The sequence below is a fragment of the Haliotis rufescens genome, unplaced genomic scaffold (genome assembly GCF_023055435.1).
Source record: "Haliotis rufescens isolate VD_foot unplaced genomic scaffold, xgHalRufe1.0.p SCAF_11, whole genome shotgun sequence".
NCBI classification, from domain to species: Eukaryota; Metazoa; Mollusca; class Gastropoda; order Lepetellida; family Haliotidae; genus Haliotis; species Haliotis rufescens.
This window is the reverse complement of record NW_025963791.1, coordinates 23,829,032-23,850,160: the sequence shown is the minus strand read 5'-3', so window position 1 is coordinate 23,850,160 and position 21,129 is coordinate 23,829,032. Positions and strand designations below refer to the sequence as shown.

Below are 21,129 nucleotides of genomic sequence, written 5' to 3'. Positions count from 1 at the left end.
AAAATAGTAATAGATATTTCTAACATCATTTTGTGCCCACCATAATTTAGAAAACGATGGCCGAGGAAAAGCTTTAGCGCGAGGTTCCAAATTATAATAAAGAGGTATCTACTCTACATTCGAACTACATCAAATTTCAAAACACAGTAGGTTTATCTCCATTCTAGCATGACGGCAACAACGTTTTGAAAACGGCACTACGAGATTCTCGTACTTTTTTTAGGGGTTGAGTCCCGTCCGGGATTCGAACCGACACTGCCAGAGTGAGGCACCTAATCACCAGCACACAAAGTCAGCGATCTAACTCACTCAGCCACTGAGGCTTCCACAAAAATGAAAGTCCGACAACTGGTAGTCTAGATCACGTACTTTGTGTACCCCTAGGAAAAGTGTAAATTAGCACGGCTCCCATGGCCGAAAGCTATGAATACACAATGCCATTTAGAAAGTGGTCAAATGTTAAAAATGTTACATTTGGGATAACACTTTCTTAGTAAAGTACAGATTCTCGTACTTTTATCCCGGACGGGACTCAACCCCCCCCAAAAAGTCCAGCAATCTCTTGGCGACCATCTTGGAATGTTTGGCCACCAGCGGGCTCTGATCACGGAGATTTTTATCTAAAAGTGTAAACCATACTTCAATGAGTTAGTCTGCCAAGTAATAATTATGCATATAAGTCCTAGCACACTGTTTAGAGTTAAAAGATTCCACAGTCTAAACTCATATTAAGGAAACTTGTCAGCCATCTTGAAATTGGCGGCCATCTTGATTTTTTGTAGATTTATCAATAGTTGAAAACGTTCAGTAATAGTGAATATCTTTTTAGAAACATGTCGCAATACAAAACATACTTTTTTCATCAAAAGACAGAACCTCATCTGAAATACGGAAGATATATTGGCAATTGGTGGCCATTTTGGATTTGCAAAATTTGACATATTTCCCAAACTAGGATTGTTTGAGACTTTAAGTATGTTGTTCTTGGGACCTTGCGGAAATGCATTGTGGTGAAATAAATTCTGATGCAATTTGTTCCAAGTGAAACCTGGACTATATATTTAGCTCTGCATACAAGGCTCCGCCTCCGCTGCATTTTTGTTTCAGCATTTGAAATTGATAGACAGGACAAAAGTGCAAATACGCCTTACTTACGCGCCGCTTTCGATGTTTTGCATACGATATTTTCATTAATCCTTATCTCCAAAGGTGTATATACTCATTAGACTTGCACTTTACGTACAGGTCATCAACATTGTGTCAGTCGGTGGGAATACTTACCCATGCGTTTGCCCATGGAAAGAACATGCCCAGAACAAACAACCCAAACAACGGTCCATTGAGGATGCTGTACACACTGTAGGAGGCCTGTCGAAAGACAAGTATTGAATTTGTGAAACTGTTATTTTTTTTTAACTTATTGTGTTTTAAAGAATATTTTGTGACTGTCTTATATTGATTTCAAACCGTTTGGACCTGAGTGACTTAGTAATAATTGCCTCACGCAACATCAACAATCTTACAGCCATTTGCGGCAGTCAAATAAAACATCCAAACCACTTAAACGTAGTTAACGCTTCATATTATGATATTCATAAAATAATTTTACTGTTTCTTACTGAATGATTCAATTCTAATGATGACATATTCTTGTTATTTACTAACAGGTATAATTTACGTAATAGGTTTAAATGAATGTTACAGCTGTAAATGTACGCGAACAGCGTCCTATATGTAGTTTCATCTTCTATGTTTCGATATTGTACCCGTGAAGATCCGGGGAAGAATAGGTCTTCAGCAACCCATGCTTGTCGTCTTACAGTTCATATGGGGTGATCGATCGGCAGCCATTTTCTTGTGCGGCGTTAAACAACAAACAAACAAATGTTTCGATATGTGATGTTTCCTTTCTCCAGGAACCTAAACCACGTTAGTGCAACACTTTGGTATTTCCAAAACAAGACACTGGTTTGCCGGGTTCAGACTGTGACAAAGGTAGAACATTGATGTCGACGATGTTAAACAAGGTATCAGTTCTAAAGACAAGAATGATGTACTGGGAATCTGTTCTGCCCCTGAATCTTCCGGGATCTTTCTGGGCATAATAAGCAGAGGCAAATGGTTTATAACAAATCCTTCGTTACACTGAATCATTCGGCATGCCGTTGACATGCAGATGCAATTAATGAACATACCTGCATCACAGACCCAAGTTGAGACACGAGGACTGCAAGGCCAATAGCAACACCCCCGAATATGACAACTAGAAAAAATACATGTACATTTATCATAGGCAGTTTGGCTGGATGTAGGTTTTATCACGAAGTTTTGTACATGTTTTATATATTCCCTGAGTTGATAAAGTTAAATATATCTATGAGATAACAGCAGCTTGACTTATTTCCAACAGGACAGAGTCATGAAAAAGAAGAAGAAGAAGAAGACGAGAGTCATGAAGAAGAAGAAGAGAGTCACGAAGAAGAGAGTCATGAAGAAGAAGAGAGTCATGAAGAAGAAAACGAGGACAGTCATGAAGAAGAAGAGAGTCATGAAGAAGAAGAGAGTCATGAAGAAGAAAACGAGGACAGTCATGAAGAAGAAGAGAGTCATGAAGAAGAAGAGAGTCACGAAGAAGAGAGTCATGAAGAAGAAGACGAGAGTCATGAAGAAGAGTGTCATGAAGAAGAAGAAAAAGAGGACAGTCATGAAGAAGAAAGGAGTTACGAAGAAGAAGAAGAGAGTCATGAAGAAGAAGAAGACAGAGTCATAAAGAAGAGAGTTATGAAGAAGAAGAGAGTCATGAAGAAGAAGAAGTGCGTCATGAAGAAGAACAGGGCAGAGTCGTGAAGAAAAAGAGCGTCATAAAGAAGAAGAAGAAAGGGTCACGAAGAAGAACTGGACAGAGTAATGAACAAGAAGAAAATTCTCCGGTTTTGAACCCGATAGAGCACATTTGGGATGAATTTGACAGACGGCTACGCCGACGCCAACCACACCCCAGACGTTGCAGCAGTTGGTTTTTGCGTTGCAGGCCGAGTGGGCTCCCAAATCCCAGGATGTGGTTCGCATACTCGACTCTTCCATGCGCAGGAGATGTCAGTCCACTATCGATTCCTACGGGGGACATACGCGTTATTGATGGTAGCTGACCTTCACCTAGGACTTTTCTTATGTACCGATAACTGAGATGACTACAATCACCATGTGTTCTCTCCACAACATTTTGGCTCAATACCGTGTACGGTTCTTCGTATAAATGTATTTTCCTACCTCACACAAATCTGGCTTTGCGTTTCTTTTTTAAGACTATATATACCATCACACACTGTGTGAAATATCATACACTGTACTTGTATGAGAAATAAAGGTGTAATAGTTATCCCGTGATCAGAACACTAAATGTTTACATTAATGATTTAACAAAACCTATCTGTTTTATCCGTACTTAGGCAGCTAGGGGTGTAACAAGCTTATCATTCCGCATTAAGAATACGGTCAGGTCGGCAGGGGACATCTGCATATTTGTTTAGTTTCAGCTGGATGCTAATTGCCATACATCATACCTTAAATCTGAAACGAGATTACACCCGGCACGAAAATGTATCTCATCTTCAACGGCATTAATATTACAGTGTACAAATACTGTCCTGAAATGTTTTTTTAGGGCGGGTAAATCTATCGAATTCTATTTCTAATGGCGACCGCCTCCGTGGTCTAGTGGTGGAGCGTCCGCCCGTAGAGCGGAAGGTGTACCCGGCCGCGTCATACCAAAAGACGTTAAAAGATGGTACTTGTTGTTACCCTGTTTGGCGCTCGGCATTAAGGGGCTAAAACAAGGACTGGTCGGCTCGGAGTCAGTATACTGTGTCTGAGTAGGGTATCCATGTTAAACTGCGGCATGGTATCTCAGTGTGCTAGCACTATAAAACGGCATCAGTCCGGACTAGTACAAGCAGCCACACACACACGTGCATGAACGTCGCTATATAAGTGCAATAATCTTGGACGCAACGTTAAACCCCATTTCACCTCACCTATTTCTAATGACAGAGTGCCGCAGCTCAACTTATTACATTGCGTTGAGATCTGCTCATATTAGCAGAAACATTTGTTTCAACAGTCAAGGTGTCTTTGAACAGTCTATTTGTACGCAACTTGTTTCCCTTGTCTAGACCTCTGTCATTCCCGAGATCATTCAGCCAATCGTAACTATCTAAGTGCATGGCAAGGTTGAAATCTAAACATGAGATATTATACAAATCGGAAATTTGTAACTGCAAACTATTGAGCAGGGGTAAATATTATTATTCCAAGATTTACGAAAGTTAACCGACCATTTACATACGGCACTTATTATTCTTGACTAATATGAAGCATACAATCTGCACCAAAAGCGTAAATCTCAATTCTTTGTTTAGTTACTGTTGACATCGAGCCCATTACACCACGGACAGCCAATTTGGGGGTCTTTTACTGACAGCTAAGAAGAATCTACATGTTCAGTTCGGGATAGCATTAATACAGGTAAATTATATTCCTTGGCTCCCAAATTGCAGATCCATTGGATATGATAGGCTGGAGTTTTATAAACGTGATAAGCCAAACAACCAACTGACTTAAATTTACAAATCAAGACACCAAGTGCCCTATTAGCAGATTTACCAATTTCTTTAGCAGTAAAATTCAAGTCAAGATTTTCATGTAACCAAATCCCAAATATTTGTAAGCATGAGCAGTTTCTACCTCTTCACAACCAATCAAAAAGGTAAAGTCGGATCTTTTAACAGAACATGGACGGTAATGAACAACCTTAGTTTTCTAAATGTTTACAAGTAAACACCAGTTTGCCACACAATCTAACATTCGTTTTAATGAATGCTCGTCTAGTGCAACAAGGGCGATATCATTAGCATACATCAAAATACTTAGCATATAGACAGACAGAGTTGTTTATGTAAGTCTCACTCATGGTACAGTTGATAGAACATTGTATGAAGTACATAAAAAATAAAACCATGCCCAATCGCCCAGCAGTTTGTGAGAGACTTATACGTATAGTTAAGACAATGTATAAACAGTAAACAAGCATTAAAATACACAATAAAAAGGATAAAACTATTTATACAACGACGCTTTAATAAGATACTTTGGCAGGTTTTGGCCTTGTCAGTTAAAACATAGTGTAACTTCTCTTGCATATTGAGACACTGAAAGTTAGCGTTTTGTTGACATTTGGTTAGGGTATCTCGTCATTCTTCTTCGTATACTGGACATAACAGGAGGACATGCATCTCATTGACACAGTTGAAGCAAGATCTCTGATCGCTCGGCATACCCTCGTAATGACCCGTCTCTATTCGAATAGGCGCGACCCAACATCTGATATCTTCAAAGGGACTTGCAGGTAGTGTTCCGTTTGATAATTCGACTTGAGTTTATTGCCTCCGGAACCACGGGTTGAGACGTCTCTACTAATATCTCTTTCCCAGCTGAGTATGAAGTCTTTAAATATGGCATCAGAGCAGCACTGTATACAACTATCGACCACACCATTGTATCATAAAGTTTAGTAAACACCTTAAAAGGCAATCCGCCATGTAACTTGAATTTGCTAATTAAAAGGCCCAAGGCTCTGCCAGCTGATTTTGTTGCTGCTTTCGCCATTAAACTGTAGTCGAGGTGTTCTGTTAAAAGAACTCGCAGGTATTGGTAGCAGTCGGTGACGTCTATGTTGATATCACCACAGTTGAATTTGAAGTTTGATCTTGGGAATTTCGGAAATGAACAATCGTTTATTTTTCTGGGTTTATAGCCATATATTATTTAACTGGACAACACAATTTAAATTGTTAATTTCAATGGCGAGTTCATGTATGGGTCATGTATGGGTCAGCTGCATGTAATTAGAGTTAGACAAAGGCCGGTTGGCCACTGAAGCGTGACATTGTGGATGAGGTTCGAGAGACCGCAGGCTGACCATACATGTGTCGCAAATGGGGCACGTGGTTTTCTGATCGAGATTCGCCTATTTGGAAAAAAATGGACAATGCTTTGTGTGAGTCGAGTGTTGACCCTGGTAGCTGTTGACAGCATAGAGGTTGACCGACCTAGGCCTAGGAGATTCTAACTGGAGACTAAATTCATGATAATGATGGAGCTGCATGATATCAGAATAAATGTTGTGGACCCAAAGACTTGTGTTGTCAAATGCAGAAGTATCCGGTAGAGCAACGACATATGCCTGGGATATAAGTAAATATTAGATACTGTACATGATAAACCATATTGTAATTTGCGCACTTTAATAAATTGCAAGGGACAAGTGAAGATCCGGGGAGGAATAGGTCTTCAGGAACCCATGCTTGACGTAAATTGCGACTATGCTTGTCATAAGAGGCGACTAACGGGATCGGGTGGTCAGACTCGCTGACTTGGTTGATGCATGTCATCGTATCCCAATTGCGTGGATCGATGCTCATGATGTCAATCACTGGATTGTCTGGTCTACACTCGATTATTAACAGACCGCCGTCATATAGCTGGAATATTGCTGAGTGCGGCGTTAAACAACAAACAAACAAATCTTAAATATAGGTCATACTTGTGGCATCGAGATCATCTACGAGAACAGTTTTCTGTCGTCCTTTTCAATGCTTTGTGTCTTAGTTTGTTGTTTAACGAGGCACTCTGCAATATTCCAGCTATATGACGGCGGTCTTCAGCAACCCATGCTTGTCGTAAGAGGCAACTAACGTGGTCGCTTGGTCAGTTTCGGTGGCTCTGTTGGTGCATGTTATCTTATACAAATTGCATACATGTGTAGCCCATGATTGCCGTAAAAGGCGACTATGCTTGTCGTAGGAGGCGACTATTGCTGAGTGCGGAGTTAAACAGCAAACAGACCAACCAACTAAAGCGCAAGCATAATAGTATCGGCCGAATCTGAATATGCTTGAAAAAAAGATAGTCAGTGACTGAGTACTGTTTTACGCCGCCATTAGAACTATTTCGACCATATCAATCCAATACCAGAAGTCGATTTCCAACAGTGTAATCTTGTGGGGACTTAGTGTGATGTGCTAACGCGTTGGCCACTAATGATGATGACTAGGTCAGCGATACTTATGATTCTGTATAGAATGGGTATAGCCCCTCTGAAACACAGGTTCAAGGACGCGTTGTCCTTTGGTCGTCCGTCCATTGCCCGTCCGTCGGCCGGCGTATTATAAGCACCCTCGAAGTGTCCGAATGCTCTGCTTGTCCGGACACTTCATGCGGAGATTTCTAAGCACTGATTGTGATTTACGAGACTGGGTCACGGTGAATGACCTCTGGCCACGGGTTCGAAAACCGTTTAGAACGTATATTGAAGCAAAGGCAGATTATGAGCATAATGATAACGGCTTTAAAACACATTAGCGTCTCCGGACTCGCAGAGGTAACCTTTAGAACGCCGAGATTCAGCTAGTTGGGCGAAGAGTATGCACTGGTGTGACTATCATTGAAAGAAAACGCTGCTCATGCAGTTAAAATGAATACGAACTGGTGAGGTGAGGTGAAATGGTCTTTAACGTCGCGTTCAAGATTATTGCGCTTATATAGCGACGTGTATGTATGTGTGTGTGTTTGTGTGGCTGCCTGTACTAGTCCGGACTGATAACGATTTGTTTAGTGCTAGCCCAATGAGATACCATGCCGCAGACAGGGTAACAACAAGTATAATCTTTGAACGCCATTTGGTATGACGCGGCCGGGGATCGAACCCCGGACCTTCCGCTCTCCGGGTGGACGCTCTACCACTAGACCACGGAGGCGGTCTGAATACAAACTGGGATCAGGATAAATCATCATTGGTTAAAATATACATCTGGCCAGTCACCGTCTTATAAAAAACATACAAGTTCGGACGTCATGACGCCATAATGTTTGATGTGACGTTACTCTCTTGTCAGTTCACAATTGACCCTGTTCGCACTTCCTGTTCGCACGACCCTTGATCTTGACAATGGAAATAATGAAAATAACAATTAACGAGAGTTTTGTCCCAAATCACAAATATAACATTTGTTAGCGTTTTATTACTAACATCCCGTTTGGGTAATGAAACACCAGCTACCCCCGGCCCCGTTCAACATAATAAATGGCTGTCAGGGATTAATCCGCTGATTAAGCAACTGAAGGCATCTTCAGTGCTGTTACTAAGGTGACATAAGTTATGGACACGGTACTCAAATGGATGAGCAGACAGAAAAAAGACGTAATACATTAAAACATTCCGAGGAAGAAGCAGGCAAACTAGGCGTCGGCCCGATCATTATGATCGTTGAAATTGCGCAGCGCGTAAAAAAACGGCACCCGTTTTAACACCAGTTAGGGAATCCCCTCAGCGAAGGAATTTTTCGTTTGGGGGGCAATTTCGCCTATTTTCGGTTATTTTTTTTAAATTGAATTTTTGTCAAGCATTTGTGATTAAGTTTCCCCAAAAGTATTAAAATCTGGAAAGTTGCTATGTTGATTCTACTTGCCCGTAAATTACATCATGATGATGATGATGATGATGATGATTGCATGGCCTTAGAGCGTACGTCAAACAAGCCAATATATGAATTTCAGTGTTAGACTACTTGTTCCGGTTCCAAAGAAATGTGTTGGTGTCTACTTACCTATGACCTTCGAAAGAATGGTCATGGACCTATCAGAAAGGTTGGGGCAGCAGTATGGCTTGATGAGGTCGCAGGGAATGATGGCGCCCAGAGCGTTCATGGAGGAGGATATGGTGCTGAGGAGGGAAAGAGGAAGAAATGATGGCACATGAAGTAATGTAATGATTGAACGAGGACAATTGTGTACATGTATATTGAAGTTTCAAATCACATCTGATTAATCTTGTCCATTGTTAGATTGACATTATGCCGATGTGTCACTACTCACTCATTGAGAGAATATCATTGATCACGTGTGTGGCGTTCTCTAGAAATACAACATAAACAAGAAGATGCTATTTTTGAATATAATGCACTCGATGGTAAACAACAGTCATCAGTTCTTAGTTACAAACGACAATACAAGTCATCAATCTACACAATTTGCTCCTACTCCACCTTCTCTTCCCGACCGCCTCCGTGGTCTAGTGGTAGAGCGTCCGCCCGGAGAGCGGAAGGTCAGGGGTTCGAAAGACGTTAAAAGATGGTACTTGTTGTTACCCTGTCTGGCGCTCGGCATTGAGGGGCTAAAACAAGCACTGGTTGGCTCGGAGTCAGTATACTGTGTCTGAGTGGGATATTCATGTTAAACTGCGGCATGGTATCTCAGTGAGCGTGCACTATAAATCGGCATCAGTCTGGACAAGTACAAGCAGCCACACACACACACACACACACACACACACACACACACACACACACACGCACGTGCATGCACGTCGCTATATAAGTGCAATAATCCTGGACGCGACGTTAAACCCAAATTCACCTCTCCTCACCTTCTCGTCCCCTCAATACATACAAATGTGATCCTGGCTAGAGGCATAGGGTCATGTGCGGCTCAGCTCCAAGTAAGTGAAGTTATAGGATGACGAGTTGGCCACTGAAGCACGACAGTGTGAATGTGTGCAGTAGTTTTGACAGCCTGACTTTGATTTTTCTTAGAGTTAACATTAGGGTGCTTTGTGTCAGCCGAGAGGTGCCCTATGTGCAGAGGCAAGGCACATGCAGTTGGCCCAACTGACGATCGCGATATTTCTCCTGATAGTGCAATCCTATCATGTAGGAAGGGTGGCTGAAACGTTCTGAACCTAACTATGATGGATGGAATTGGTTGCTGATTTAATCACTTTCTTCCCTCTTGAACACCGCTACCCACTCCTCAACATCATTCTCTGAAGTTGAAATTATGACCACATGGAGGTCTGCTAGAGCAATTTCAGTTGGAGATACTTGATGACAGTGCGGAGTCAAGTTTGTCTATTTTCATGTGCTAACTTAACTTGTGCGAATCTGTGATTCCATGATCATAAGTTTCTGGCAGGCCTGAGGGACGCACCACAGTGATTGGACCACCCGTGATTAAAGAGAGAAATGTTTATTTCTGTGTCACAAGCACAAGCCGTCATGGTAAAAACTTTTAACATAATATGTGTTCAATACAAAAGCTTGTACATCCAGCCTTATTAGGGTTATGAGACACATTAAAATGCAAGTGTATCCATGGTGAAATAATTATAATAATAATATAAAAAATAATTTAAAAATAATAATAAATAAATAAATAGATATATATATATAATCATAAAAAAATTGATAAATTAAATATCATCTGAGCTGCCTAAAAAAATTTAAATCATTATATCCCGTGAATACTTCGGTCTAGCCTGTACATGCAACAGTGACATTAATTATGAATTATGAAAAGTCGGAATACAATGAATCACCTCAAACTTCCGCTGAAGATGCACGACACAAACACTCCAGGTATTCCGGGAATATGGCCCAAGATGTCCATTACATATAAGGGCAGGAGCTGAATATACAAATTATACAATTAAGCCAGAACGTATTATGTTAAATGTATCATTTTGATTTAAACATTTTGTAATTTAATGTGACACTGCTTATTTAAAAAATAATAACTGTGTGTTTGCGTTATAAATATACACTCAGCCTTTCTCACCACTGACTTTCAGTGATCCATTCCTATTATTTTCACCGCTAATCTGCCTTTTACTCCCAATGGCATGAGTTTAGTCAGATAAATGAGATAAACGATTATACTCTCGTGTTGACCTTATATATTTCAATACATGACATCTCTAAGGAAAGTGTTCTATCGTGAGCGTACATTCTCATAAATCTATCTATTTTGCCCTAACGTGATGTATAGCGTTGGTTCAAAATAGTGTTGATCATATGAATAACCAGCCAAACTGAATAACCCAGCGAGTGAAATATGCCTGCGACTCACGTCCAACTCTGAATCATAATCACATCTAAATGTAAATGTGTCTGTAGCATTGACATGACTGTAACTGGATTATGGATATTTGATGAACAGTTTCATTTGCGTCGCACTAAGTGACTGAAACTATCAAAAAGAGCATTGTGGCACATTGAGCGTCGTTGAGACGTTTGCATAAGATATCAAACAGCGTTATCATTGAATGTTTCAATGTTGTTGAACTAGCTTCTAACTGCCTTCCCATGCTTCTGAATAAGGACATTTGCACGTGGAGGTTGGTGACATATGTGGGTTTTAAATACAACTGACTGTCGTTAACCCCGAGCTGTGGCAATGAAAGTGAAACGTGGTGGTAGCCATTTTATAGAATTAAACAAATCGGATATAATACTAGTATGTCGAGGTTAAGAGTTGACATATTACCAGTGCGTGGATATGAATAGTTGACATATTACCGATGTGTGGAGATGCATGCTTGACATATCACAAGCTAGTCTGTAGAGATATAGTGTAACCAGCTAGTCGAGATAAAGATCTGGTACATTAAATTATCAGCGTGTTGAGATAAAGATCTGGCATATTAAATAACCATAGTGTGGAGATGAAGATCTGACATATTAAATTACCAGTGTGTTGAGAAAATGATCTGGCATATTAAATTACCAGTGTGTGGAGATAAGAATCTGGCATATTAAATTACCAGCGTGTGGAGATAAAGATCTTGCATATTAAATTACCAGCGTGTGGAGATAAAGATCTGGCATATAAAATTACCATCGTGTGGAGATAAAGATCTGGCATAATAAATTACCAGTGTGTTGAGAAAAGGTCTGGCAAATTAAATTACCAGTGTGTCGAGATAAAGATCTGGCATATTAAATAACCATCGTGTGGAGATGAAGATCTGGCATATTAAATTACCAGTGTGTCGAGATAAGAATCTGGCATATTTAATTACCAGCGTGTGGAGATAAAGATCTGGCATATTAAATCACCAGCGTGTGGAGATAAAGATCTGGCATATTAAATTATCAGCGGGTGGGGATAAACATCTGACATATTAAATTACCAGTGTGTGGAGATAAAGATCTGGCATATTAAATTACCATCGTGTGGAGATAAAGATCTGGCATATTAAATTACCAGTGTGTTGAGATAAAGATCTAGCATATTAAATTACCAGTGTGTGGAGATAAGGATCTGGCATATTTAATTGCCAGTGTGTCGAGATAAAGATCTGTCATAATAATTTACCAATGTGTCGAGATAAAGAGCTAGCATATTAAATTACTAGTGTGTCGAGATAAAGATCTGACATATTATATTACCAGTGTGTCGAGATAAAGATCTGGCATATTACCAGAGCGAGGAGATAAAGTGTTGACAAATTACCACTGAGCTACAGAAGAGGCTAAAGGAAGACATTTACCAGTGTGACTGGGTAAGGGTGTTTCAGGTTATGTTCCTTCTTGTTTGATTGTACTATTTGTTAAACTCCAAACTTGCCCTACCTGATCTGACTTGCTGATTAGGTTGTTGAACTTGATGGGGTGGCAGTCGGCGTAGAAGGCGTACATGACGATGCCAATCATGCAGCAGAGGCTGACTATGAGGATGAGGCCAGGCAGGTTTACAAATAATATCCTTAGAAAGCAAGGAAACATTACGATCACTAATCGATAATTTACATTTAAAGAGACATATTGCACATATCCACAGATCACTTTGTTATTGCATTTTGGAGGGGATTATATTAGATCTCAGCTATTAGCAGATATTTTCTATGATTTTAAAAAGGGTCTTGTTGATTTTACATACACCCACAAGTCGATCTAATAAATTGTTTACATTGCATTCTGAAGCACAGTTCATCGCTTTTAACATCATATTCATGCAGATATTTTAAGTTTAACTGACTCGTCAATGTTGAATAATACATGTATTATTTTCAAGCCTTTAACTTTACACATTTTAACGTATTTATTCAATGGATTCATGGTCATAACGTGGGTGTTATCTTTGCTTGATATCTCGTAAATGAAGTTCAGAGTGACAAACAAATATCCACCAGATTTTCCCTTTGTGTCGAGCAATATTCCAGCAGCTCCAGCATTTGGTGTCCACATTTTACAACTTTTGAAGTACACTCGAGCATGCTCTTTCTACGTACATACCAAAGCGCGCCATACGACAGTTGATCAAATGCGCCTACTGATTAAGAGTTGTTTCATCAGAATTACTCCATTCATGGTCTTAGTAAAGCTTTTATGGTAGCCACGAGGAGGGCATTTCCTAATTTGAAACATCAGTAACCATGTTCAGGGTAATTCCTTATTTTGATTTGTACAGTATGTTCCCGTGTGTTTCTTATCAGGTGAACAATTGACTTGCCTTTGTGCCAGTGATGGGACAGGATACGCTCACCATTTAGGAAAACCTGGTGTCGTCACTGTTTAATAAACTTATGATATAATCGGAATCCCACAATGGGCTTTTAATTATTAAAAAAAACGGGTGCCTTCTATTTTGGCACCATTTCAATTGGGAAATAATAAACAATAATAATAGGTATAATCTGAGCATGTACTTATATGTATATAATTGTACTTATACAGGTATATATATGACACACACACACACACACACACGCACACACGCACGCGCGCGCTTTCATCATGTACATTGAGTATTACATCATACTCACATCTTGGCTTTAAATACAGACGGACAAGACAAGGCTCTTTGGACTTGAGCCTGGTTAACTCCATACAGTGATATCCAGAGAAAGGACCCGCCCACAACAACCGACCAGAAAGAGTGGCGGGTAGTGGGGTCAAAGCTGAAGCTGCAACAAAGACAATACACGAGATGAGGAGGAGCTCGGTTTAATTATCCAAACAACTGGTTATGATCATGGGAAGAGTGATGTCGTTCCATCAACCATACGTACTCATTGAAGTAAATTCTTGATCTATTCCCGGCGATGTCCCAGGCGTTCTGGAAGCCACCCATGACGATGGAACCCTGGATGAGAACAGCCAACAACCCCGCTAATATGACAAAAGCCTGGAAGGTGTCTGTCCACAACACAGCCTTCATTCCCCCCTGAAACACAGAGATGAATGATGAAGTAGATGTGACAGAACCGCAGCTGGCATTAAGGAATGTCGTTTTGTCAGTACCATAAATCTACACAAATTGGTCTTTCCGATTAATATAATATTTATGTGCATATTGATAATGTTCCAAATCAATCCACCATGTGTAGCATGTGTTTCAGTTTGAGGCGCACCTAGAAGCCCTAGAAACTCTCAGGAAACATTCTGCCCACCCAACTTCTCTCCACGACCAACGTGCCTGACTTCGCCTGATTTGTGGCCTGGTTGCTGTACACATGCCACAACAATACCAGAAGTCAGCTTTACACATTGTACCCATGTTGGGAATCGAACCCAGGTCTTTTGCGTGACCAGCGAACGCTTTAACCACTAAGCTACTCGATTGCCCTAATCACACAAAGAGTCACTGTGGGTTTGGTTTGACATTCCTTTGAAAGTAATACTGAGGTATGTCTGCCTTGTGTCAGGGCTTACGTCGCAGTATCAGGATACCGGGATTTGTCTTCACACATTGTACCCATGAGGGGACTCGAACCACGGCCTTCGCTCTAACTACCAGACGCTCTTCCTCCCACATTAAGGTGACATGATGTGATATAACTGAAAGATCAAAGTCACTCATTCACGGTGAATTGTAATGGTTCTAATGGTATAAAATAATTATCAAACAATAAATTGTGTTTCATATATCAATAAATGGTAATATGTTGTTGTTACAAATGAAATAACTTCTTTGATAGGCATTTAGAATTTGGAGTACTAAGTAAGGATAAGATTTATGGATGAACAACTTCTTTATTACATCCTGTTGTCTATATTACTGTCTTTACACTTTTGTTTATGTTACTGACTTCGCCGGTAATGTCTTAACTGCCCCCTTTTGTGAACAAATAGGCTTCTCCAATCCAGTATAAGTACATCTGCTATCTACTCTACTGGGTAAACATTGCCTCCTACCTGTATATATACTTGTCAACCATACTCTGTATATCACTTGTTCGATAACGGTGTTGGAACCTACACCAAAACGTCTCTCTTAATTGTAATAAAGAAGTTGTTCATCCATAAATCTTATCCTTACTTACAAATGGAATGAAATTTTTTTTTTTCCGATCAAGATGTCTATAACAAACTTGGAACTGCATATGATGCCCATTTCACCCACCAAATTTCAGATCTCTGGCGCTTGGAGAAGAGGGCGGTCGGGTAGCCTAGTGGTTAAAGCGTTAGCTCGTCACGCCGAAGACCCGGGTTCGATTCCCGACATGGGTACAATGTGTGAAGCCCATTTCTGGTGTCCCCCGCCGTGATATTGCTGGAATATTGCTAAAAACGGCATAAAGACCATACGCACTCACTCACTCACTAACTCTTGGAGAAGATTTTTTAATCTAGTTTTCCAAATTAAAGATGGCTATCTGGCGTCCAAATTTAATTTCCAATGTTGATGACTTGAACAAAGCCCCTTACAGTAACAAACATCCACACACAATTTCAGCTGAAGCCATCAAGCAGTTTCGGAGAAGACTGGTTGTGGACGATGACGATGGACGTCTTGTGCCGACAAAAGCTTACATTGTCCTTCCGGCTAGGTGAGCTAAAGCGTCCATCTCCAAGATCATAACTCCAACTTTAAGCTGACATGATGTGATAAAACTGAAAGACCAAAGTCACTCATTCACGATGAATTGTAATGGTTCTGATAGTATATCCTATAGGGCCATGCATACATGCTGGTCAATGTGAATAGGCAGACAAATTACATCTCATGCATCACTATATTATAGGGCTGTCACTATGTTAACAACGCAAACAAAACATGAGTTACCAGAGCTGTATATAGCGTCACAATGATTCCAACAGCCACCACTGATCCCCATAGATCCAGTCCAGTCACTTAAAGAAAATCAACACAGCGTCAACACATATGTTCGAACGGGTCAACTCACGCTGCAATGTATGATTAAATTAATCCACATGGCACGGGAACAAGCATGGGTAATTAGTTCGTATATTAATAGCGAATGTTGTTCAGTAATGAAGTGTTTCAATTGGTTTATTTAATTTTGTGAATGCTCTTACTTTCAACAACCATCAATAGATTCAGTAATTTACGAAACGAAGCTCTCTTTTAACCACGTTATTAATTGAGTTTTATTTTTAATTAATTTGGTTCGGTTATTTCTTATTTTAACCTTAAACGACTTTACGAGACCTTTCGCAGTCAAAAGGAAAAACATACCTGCATTTAGAGCCAGTGATGGGGCGTAGAGGACGAACGACATATACGCACTCTGTAAATGCAGTCACATTGAAACAATATTGCACTGAATCCAGTAGGAAGGAAACGGAAAGATTTAAACAGTGTATACTCCATACGACATTTATATATCATATATTATTATATATTCCAACACTGATCAGTGCTATAAACCAAGTAAAATGTTATGTCGAAGACATAAGAATCATTTGCAGCATCACGTTATCAAGTGTCTTATATATCTAAATCGTAGAAATCGTAGAGGAATTCTGTGCTTAGTTAATAGTGAAATATTGGAGCTGGTGACGTCACTTCCGAAATGAAGGTATGGTGGCGAATAGGTCCAGGTATACATCACAACAGAATGAAGATATGCTGCACTGGGTAATCAAGAAAAGTTTTCACGTGGTAACCTGCATTTTCACTGTAAAATGTGTGCCATCACATGTATCATCGTGGATCGATGCTCATGATATTAACCACTGGATTGTCTGGTCCAGACTCGGTTATTTACAAACCGCGGTCATATAGCTGGACTATTGCTGAGTGCGGCGTTAAACAACCAACCAACCAACCAACCTAGTTGTAGTGTGGCTTAAATGGACTGTGGACTTACAGTTTGCACAATGTAGATCAGGGAGGCGAGAACACGGACAGGCTTGCTGAAACGCAGCTCTAGATACTGAAGAGAACAGAAAAAAATCATTCGTTATGATTCCCAAACCAGAGTGTACTCTCTTGCGTATTTGTGTTATGACATGAACCAACATATTTCTGTAGGGTATGTGTTGTTAATATTTAAATTTCAATTATGTTGTTCATGTACAATGGTTCTGTGACGATACTGTAACTGAAGATGTATGATCAGACCATCAACTAGTTATACAAAGAGGAGAAGTGTTTTTTTTAAAGTACCGAGATCTGTTAGTCGATTTACGTCACTGTAAGCGCAAAAGTATCTTACTGTGCGCATAAAAGGAGATCAAAGTACCTTAATGTACGTATAAAAGGAGATCAAGGTACCTTACTGTACGTATCAAATGAAATCAACATACCTTACTGTACGTATAACAGGAGATCAACGTACCTTACTGTAAGTATAACAGGAGATCAAAGTACCTTACTGTAAGTATAACAGGAGATCAAAGTACCTTACTGTACGTATAACAGGAGATCAACGTACCTTACTGTACGTATAACAGGAGATCAAAGTACCTTACTGTAAGTATAACAGGAGATCAAAGTACCTTACTGTACGTATAACAGGAGATCAACGTACCTTACTGTACGTTTAACAGGAGATCAACGTACCTTACTGTAAGTATAACAGGTGATCAAAGTATCTTATACTGTACGTATAAAATGAGATCAACGTACCTTACTGTACTTATAAAATGAGACCAACCTACCTTACTGTATGTATAAAATGAGATCAACATACCTTACTGTGCGCATAAAATGAGATCAACCTACCTTACTGTAATGGACATCAATGAAGTACCCTACATCAGGACAGAGTCGTAATGTGTACTTTTGAATTTATGTTAAGGTAAATGGTCACGTATTTTTTTATGGATTGGTTTGTTTATAGATTATTTTGATACATTCGTTGGTTTGTTGGCGGTCTGTAAATAATCGAAACTGGAGCAGACAGTCGAGTGATTGACATCACGAGCATCGATCTACGCAATTTTATGACACGATGACATGCATGAACAAAGTTGCCTCTTACGACAAGCATATGTGACCTGTTTGCAGTAGCCCGTGAAGATCCGGGGTAGAATAGGTCGTAACAGGCGACTATGCTTGTCGTATTCCAATTGCGTGTCGATGCTGGATTGTCTGGTCAAGACTCGATTATTTACAGACCGCCGTCATATAGATGGACTATTGCTGAGTCCGGTGGTAAACAGCACACAAACAAGCAAATCGATTCACTTCCGGGACCAACTCCTTGATTCGTGATACTTTGCGAGGTACTAGTTCCCAGAAGGCTGGTTGTACCTATACCGAGTACATTTACTTTGTTATATATTATTGCTGCCACATATTTGACCCATTTAATGCCTTTTTAATGATTGTATAGTGCAACACGTTCCTTTTTAATTCTGGAGTGGAAGAGTGGGTGAGTGGGTGTTTAACGCCGCTTGTAACATTATTACAGTTATAATGCGGCGTGTTAGCTTAGTGTGGGAGGAAAGCCCGAAGTGATGCAGGTCTCAGACGTTTACCACTTCGGTGAAACCTGAATATCTCACATTCCAACGAAATCTCGAAATTATTTTTTTAATATAAGCGGGGTCGAACTGACCAATGGGAATTATGTTTAAAGGCGATTGAGAAAAACTTGAGTGAATGTTGTGACACGAAAGCAACTTTTAAATGCATTGCAGACTCTTGGTATGAAAAAAAGGGAACAACAGCCTTCTTATGATAATTCCCATATTCTCATTAATACGTTGTATCTAATAAAACATAATATGTGTTTCAATATAAACTGTTAATTATTCAATATTAGTGTATGTGCTGATTTCACAATTTTGTTTGTGCACACCGATGTCTTGGTTATCCTTCGCGTTTCAACTTGGAAAACAACACGAACAAAATATACTCTGTGGCAACTTGAATTTGCATCAGGAATGTTGCTTGTTGATAACACAAAATATGTAAGATAATGATGACTTTATATAGACGTCGTGCTCTCCTTTTGTGAATTTAAAAGAGGCTTAATTCAGTCTGGGCCCACGCTATGATGCATGCTTGGTGGAAACAAAACTAATTTCTCTTTAATCTAATATAAACAATAAATAACCTCTATCTGTACTACCATTATGTCGTATGTTCAATTAATTATTGGACAGTTAACTCACCTGAAATACACTTGTCACATTCAGATTATAGAAGAATGGAATGAATACAACTGAGGCAATGACCATTGCAAAAACAAATGCAAGGCATGACCACCAAAACATCGTCGTGAAGTTGTACATCTCAGCCGGCGTCCCCAGCAACGTCAATGCAGAGAGAAATGTCACCAGCATCGACATCGCCACGGGAAACACGTACATATCTTTACCGCCCAAAAGGTAATTTTTAGAATTAACTTTGTTTTTATCTTTGATGGCATAGAAAAGTCCGATTCCAGCCGATACTCCCAAGGTGAGACTCAAAAGAACATAGTCGAGGATAGCAAATGTCTTCTTCTGTCCAGTGTTGATGCTGTAGTCCTCAGACATGATGGAAGGTCAGTGTTGTCCACGCTGGTCCTGGAGTGACAAAATACGCACGGAGAAACAGTTTACGCTCACCCTCTCCCGTATAGTACAGTCGGTTGTGGACTCTACCTTTGTGAGTCTTTCCCGGTCACGATGAGTTCTTGTGAATAGGAGATATATTTCTATGAGTACACAGTCGAAGAAGGTCACCGTTCTCTTTGAGGTGAAGGTGCACATTTCAGTGGAAGTGGGAGAGCCTTTGGTTTTCTACTACACATGTATATCACATGACTATTAAAGAACATGAATGTGGGATCAATGCACAAAGCTGTATGCAATTTCAAACATGGATATTTGTTGAGAAACTTTGTGAGATATCACCCAACAATTATTCCGATTCCGATTAGAAACTACACATTATCCTGTTCCGAATGGCATTTACAGTTATGACGTCCATGCTCCTTTAAAACCTCTGAGGAAAGTTTAACCTACGCACAAAGTGAACACACTTCAGTTCCTTGCCACTCACAACCTGTGCACAAATCGAACATACTTACCATTCCACGGTAAACCTACGCACAAAGTAAATACACTTCAGGAATAGTACCACTCAAAAGGTGCGCTCGAAGTAAACACCGATACAGTAACTCGCAAAACCTACATACATATTCTCCTCACAGGAGTTTCGAGCTGTGTCACATGTGTTCCCAATACCAGAAATACCATAGATATAAAAAAAACACACCTTCAAAACAATTAATTCCAATATTCGAGGAAAAAGCACCTCATGAACTGTCAATAACATCAAAATATAATAGATTTAAAATTACACCCCAAAACATTTGAAAATGCGAACAAAAGATGGTAAATGTCAGTAACATCATAAAAATCTCCCATAATATAATCCACCAATTACTTCTATCGGAATCAATATTGATGAAGTACATACATTTTTCTTTCAGTCTTACATCCCTTTATTCCCACTGTTGATGTAGAATGTCAGATCAGACCTGTTGACTCTTTGCGATATTTGTACGACGTAATAATACATTGGTATTATAGCCTTGCCTTATTTAGAAATTGCGTTGACTAGGAGTGCCAGAATCCTACGACAGTGTGTACGATTCACCTTCACTGTCGTACCTGGTGTAAGGTTTCACCAAACTCGTACGCGTACTGAAACTGAATCACAGATTCTAACTGAACGCGTTCGGTTCGAAATATTATACTCTGATTCTATTCTCTCACAATACTTGTTTTATGTTCCTTGGAATCTGCAATTTTACCCTAACGTCAAGCATAAGAGAGTCATACCAAATGAAGGCAATTTCCATGATTCGGTTTACTTCGTTGTTGCCCCTAAGTTCCAAATTACGCCGTGAATAGTGTCATGGAGCTAGCTGCACTTAGATAACCTTTATGGCAACAATAACCAACGGTTAGGCAGTCAACCCCAAGTATCGATGCCCTATACAAAATCAGTTGGTTATTATACCGCGGCCTGTACACTTAGCGACATCGAATGGGAGACTTAGAGTTGGATGTAACTATCGGTCATCATCTCCAGCGGCCAGTGTACCCC

At 39.9% G+C, this 21,129-nt stretch overlaps 1 protein-coding gene across 1 annotated transcript; it reads right to left on the bottom strand.

Annotated features, from left to right (window-relative positions):
* Window positions 1-516: 516 nt before the first annotated feature.
* LOC124132836 (sodium-coupled monocarboxylate transporter 2-like) lies at window positions 517-19,641 on the bottom strand. Its single transcript, XM_048392887.1, has 12 exons — window positions 19,203-19,641; window positions 16,949-17,014; window positions 16,315-16,366; window positions 15,901-15,968; window positions 13,904-14,058; window positions 13,658-13,798; window positions 12,465-12,597; window positions 10,430-10,518; window positions 8,664-8,779; window positions 2,196-2,263; window positions 1,282-1,368; window positions 517-600 (listed from the first exon to the last, which is right to left on the bottom strand). The coding sequence occupies exons 1-12, from the start codon at window positions 19,566-19,568 to the stop codon at window positions 517-519; spliced, it is 1,425 nt and encodes a 474-aa protein (XP_048248844.1). The 5' UTR covers window positions 19,569-19,641.
* Between the last annotated feature and the right edge of the window lie 1,488 nt (window positions 19,642-21,129).